This window comes from Gavialis gangeticus, unplaced genomic scaffold, assembly GCF_001723915.1.
Source record: "Gavialis gangeticus isolate Ggan-Ray unplaced genomic scaffold, GavGan_comp1, whole genome shotgun sequence".
Taxonomy (NCBI): domain Eukaryota; kingdom Metazoa; phylum Chordata; order Crocodylia; family Gavialidae; genus Gavialis; species Gavialis gangeticus.
This window is the reverse complement of record NW_017729019.1, coordinates 14,003,013-14,007,626: the sequence shown is the minus strand read 5'-3', so window position 1 is coordinate 14,007,626 and position 4,614 is coordinate 14,003,013. Positions and strand designations below refer to the sequence as shown.

At 52.9% G+C, this 4,614-nt stretch overlaps 1 protein-coding gene across 1 annotated transcript in view; it reads left to right on the top strand.

The window, feature by feature from the left end:
- Positions 1-3,917, top strand: part of DEF6 (DEF6, guanine nucleotide exchange factor) — a 36,615-nt gene extending 32,698 nt beyond the window's left edge. Inside the window, exons 8-11 of the mRNA XM_019514142.1 lie at positions 631-797; positions 1,418-1,616; positions 2,928-3,018; positions 3,589-3,917. Coding sequence (XP_019369687.1) covers positions 631-797; positions 1,418-1,616; positions 2,928-3,018; positions 3,589-3,800 — 669 coding nt within the window. The 3' untranslated portion in view covers positions 3,801-3,917. The remainder of the gene's footprint in view (positions 1-630; positions 798-1,417; positions 1,617-2,927; positions 3,019-3,588) is intronic.
- Positions 3,918-4,614: the final 697 nt, after the last annotated feature.

Below are 4,614 nucleotides of genomic sequence, written 5' to 3'. Positions count from 1 at the left end.
TTCTGTTTACTTGGTTGAATGACAACGATAGGAAGATAGGCAAGGGCTTTTTTGCGATATCTTTTACCGGACCAATCAAAGTTATCACAATAAAATGCTTGTCTCTGCATTTGGGGATCCCTTTCTTGCAATCCTGCATTGAGGTTCTCCCCGTCCCTGCCTCCTCAGATTCTCCAGCAGGTCAGAGATCCCAGGATAAACATCCCCGCCAGAAGGAAAGAGATGGCAGTGGTGCCATATCTCCTGACCATGGCTCTTTGCATTCAAGAGTCCTGGAGGGAGAAGAGATTTCCCAGCTAGGCAGTGTCTGGAAGAGCTGGGAAATCAAGGTGGCCAGATGGCTGAGGGCAGGCAAAACTTGGGGACATCCAAACCCCAAGCCTCTGGGCTTGGGCCTGCATGTAGGATGCCTGCTGAAAGACTTTGGAAATATCTGAAGCCCCTGGTGGGGGCGGAGGATGTTTGCTGGTTGTAGGGTGACTTATGGCTCTGGACTGAATTATGGATTTGGACTAGATTTGGCTGAGTTGGCCTGGAACACAAAAAATTTCTTTAAAAAAAAAAGTGGCGATCCCAGCCACTGGCCACATGCACCCCATACTGACCACTGCCCTCTCCCTGGCTCTGCAGGCTCGGGCCTCCATGCAGGCTGAGATGGTCCTGAAGGAGGCTGAGGCCGAGCGCCAGCGCAAGCGGATCGTGGAGCTGGAGGAGATGCAGAAGCGGCTGCAGGAGGCACTGCAGCAGGAGGTGAAAGCACGCCAGGATGAGGAATCTGTGAGATACGCCCAGGCCAGGTGCGGCTGGAGATACTCACCTTCATACCCATGCTGCCAGCAGCACCCCCCACCCCCCCATGCCTGGTCCTTACAGCCCAGAGGAGTTGGGAGCAGGCCTCATAGCTTGTGCTATTGCCTCCCTTCCTGCAGCGCTCCCTTCTGGGGCAGGTTGGGCCTGGGTAGCTGTGATCTTGCCCACAGCAGGTATAGACCATGTCCACTCGCTGTGGTGCTGCCTCCCCTTCTGCTGGTGCCTGGGCTGCAGACAGAGGTTGATAAGCCTGTTCCTGCCTTGGCCAACTGAGCTGCATCCTTTAGGCCAGAAAGTAGAAGTTCCTGCTTCCCGAGCTCCTGCTGTCAAGGTCACAAGTTTGCAGGCACAACGCCAGCAAATTCCCCCTTCCCTCCTCTCCACTCTGCCAGAGATGGGAGCAGCTGTGAGTTTCTCTCACATAGCTAGTGCTCCTACACATGCTTCCTTGCAGTGCCAACCCTTTCCAACTAGCATCCACATGCCAGTCCCACCATTGGCTCCTGCTGGCTGAGATCAGGAATTACCTCTGACCCTCCTGGGTGGTGGTGTCACTGGAGCACTGGTACAGGCTCTTCTGTGACCACCTTGAGTATTTCCTCTGCAGATTGTTGTCTGAGGAAGAGGAGAAACTGAAGGAGCTGATGAAGCTGAAGGAGGAGCAGGAGGAGTATATCATCAAGACCCAGCGGGAAAAGCTGGTCCTCAAGCAGGAGATGGAAAACAAAAATAAATACTTGGAAGAAGCCCAGAAGCAGCTGGAAGAAGTGCGAGTGAACAGGCAGCGGGTGGACCAGGATGTCATGGTGAGCATCGGGGCACCTCCACATCCCTGGGCATCATTAATGTTTATGGGAGATATTTTCCCAGCCTGCCCTCAGAGTCTCTCCCACTACAGGATGGCTTTTCTGTAGCTGAAATCAGTGTGTCCACTCTAGAAAAATCCCAGGGATTTATGCTTAGCTTGTACTTCTCCTTCGGTCTGGTCTGTTCTCACATGGCATAAACGCAGAATGCTGCATCGCTGGTGACAAAATTACAGCCCTGTTAAGCTGGAGGGCAGGGGCCATCCAACAAGCACAGCTCCCTTCTGTCTGATTTGGCTGAGTTACGGTCATCAAGCAGTAGCCAGATACTCTGCATTGCTGGGCACAGGGGCTGATGATGTCCAGCTGCACTAATGGACAGAGTCCCAAATGCTGCCTGGGGGGTTCTGCTTTCAGCTCTCTGGGAGGGAGCAGAGTCTGTTCCAGTTCCAGAATTTGCTTTGCCTGAGTAACAGTCTCAGCCTGGATCAGCAGAGGGGTTTGGACCTGCTCCTTCCAGCCCCACAGCACAGGCCTCTACCACTTGGGCTGAAGGTGCTCCACTAGGTGCAGCAGCAATGTCTCTTCTGTGATGGATCACAGGGAGGCAGCACATGCTGACAGTCCAGTCCCAGCTGTCGCAAGCAGGTTCCTAGTGAATCCTGGAAGTCAGAGAGGAAGTGGTGGATTTGGGGAGTTGCTCCTTTGCCTTCACCTCGCAAGTGAGAAGTGTGCTGATGACAGAGCAAGGCTTGAGGGCTGGCAGAGCAAACCACCAACCATCTTTCCACACTGCGGTGGATTTATTGCAGCTGTCTGTTCAGTGTCTGTGCCATGCCAACTGCGTGCCTGGTATTGAGCGGCAGTAAAAGAAGGCAAGAGTCCTGCCCTGCAGAGATTACAAGGGAATGCCTGATGGACAGTAGAGATGACAGTGCAAAGGGATTTAGTGCAGCAAGAATGCAGGCCAGGACAGGGCAGCCCTGAGCAAACTGACTAAGGCTGGGTTAGCTTCAGCGCTAGTTAGGGACCCACGATACATCTGGGACTACAGTCCACATATGGCATCCTCCTTCAGTGCATGGGATTCCTGGCTTCCAAGAGCTGGTTCCAGTTCCTGGGCCCATCTCAAGCTTGCAGCCCTGCCAAAGCAGCACCTGAACAGTTTGGATCAGGCTCCGTTTATCAAGGCAGCTTAAGATCGAGGCCCAGTTCTTGTGCAGCGAGGATGGTAACCACCAGGCTTTGTGGGCTGGGCAGGCTGGCTGCAGGCATCCTGTCATGACACTTTTCTCCTCCTCTTTGTTTCAGGTGGCCCAGAGGAAGCTGCGACAGGCCAGCACCAATGTCAAGCACTGGAATGTGCAGATGAACCGACTGATGCACCCCATTGGGCCGGGAGGTGAGAGCTGGGCCAGCCAAGGCCTCAGGACTAGATATAGCCAAGTCTGAGAGCTGCAGCCGTGTCAGCTTTGCAGTACTTCTGTACCCCACCAACTCAGTAGGGTTGGGCCTGGCTATTACTCTGGTGGCCTTCAAAGAACACTTCTGTGCTATTGGTGGAAATGCTCTTGAATCTCTTAGCTGTGTTCTTTGCAACCAAGTCTGACCTCGCTGTGGGAGAGTGCTGTCCTCTTCCAGATCAGATACAAAATCAAGGCTGTAACTGCTTGAAGAACCTGTGCCCCTCCTCCCAGAAGCAGGGATGCGATTACCTTCTGTCTCTTTTCCCCCTTGCTGTCTTCAGTGCTTGCTCTCCACTGTTTACTGGCTGCCATACTCCACCCCAGAAGTGGTTGCATTTCAGTAGTGGGTGACATGTGACAATACATTGTAGCTTGTAAAATGCTTCGGAATGAGTGGCCGCCATATCACGCTGTTATAACAATGGTGAGAGGCTCGTGGGTGGGCAGCCTTTGTCCAAAGCTGCATTTGCTGTGGGAAATAATCCTTTGTTTGTGTCTGTTCCCAGAGAAGCGTTCAACACTGAGCGGAGGGTTCCCTGGCTTCCAGCCCACGCTCCTCGCCAGGAGGGACTCGTCACTTAAGCTCAAGCAGAAACCAGAAGATAAAATCTGTGATCCCGTGCCAGAAGAGAGCAAGGAAACCGTGAACAATGGGGAAGCCAGGAGGCTCTCGCTGTCTCCTGACGCAGACACCATGGCCACAGAACCCTCCGAATAGCCACGGCAGCATGGCACAGCCTGGAGCCGAACTGCGGGGCCTGGCAAGATCAGACTAGAAGAGCGGTCGATACGGGGATCTGTGTGTGGAGACGAGTGCAGCGCATAGACACATAGGAGGGACGTGTAACACATCTAGGGCCGACATACTTCCACTCTGTTCATCTCTTCTCTGCAGGGGCAACTTGCAAGAAGACCTAGAGCCACTCCTGGCTCGTGAAGACATTGGCAGGTCCCAGCCTCTGTGCTGCATAAGTGCAGCCCCTGGACGGTACAACTCCCAGCATGTTCTGCTCCATCTTGACCTGAGCAGCCTGCAGCCCCCTCCCTATAAAAGCTGAGGGTGGCTGTGCATCCCACTATAGGATTCTGCAGTTTGTGTTTGGCCCATGGACCTTGCTCTGGCCACCCCTGATGTCAGGATTTCCCATTTGTTGCTAATGGCAACTTCTGCTGTCCAATTTGCTGAGCTACAAAGTGCATGGTTCTCTTAACGGTGCCTGCCAAAAGACCCTGAAAAATGGAGCTGTGCCCTTTTTTGCTTCTTTGAAAAGATACTAAAAAGCCTTATTTTCCCTAACTGTTCAGAAGGACCTCATTAGTGCGGGCACTGGATGTTTTCACACCTTCGTAGAAGGGGCGGGGGCTCTTTAACAAGCATGTGCTTTCTCTAAGGGTGTTTGTTAGTCACTGGAGTCACATAGATGTAAACCAGAAATAAAGCTTTGGAAATGATCTTCACGTCTCCTCTCAGCACTCAGATTTCACTCTCTAGATGTCATTGTTTGCTTGTTCTCCTGTCACTATGGCTAGGG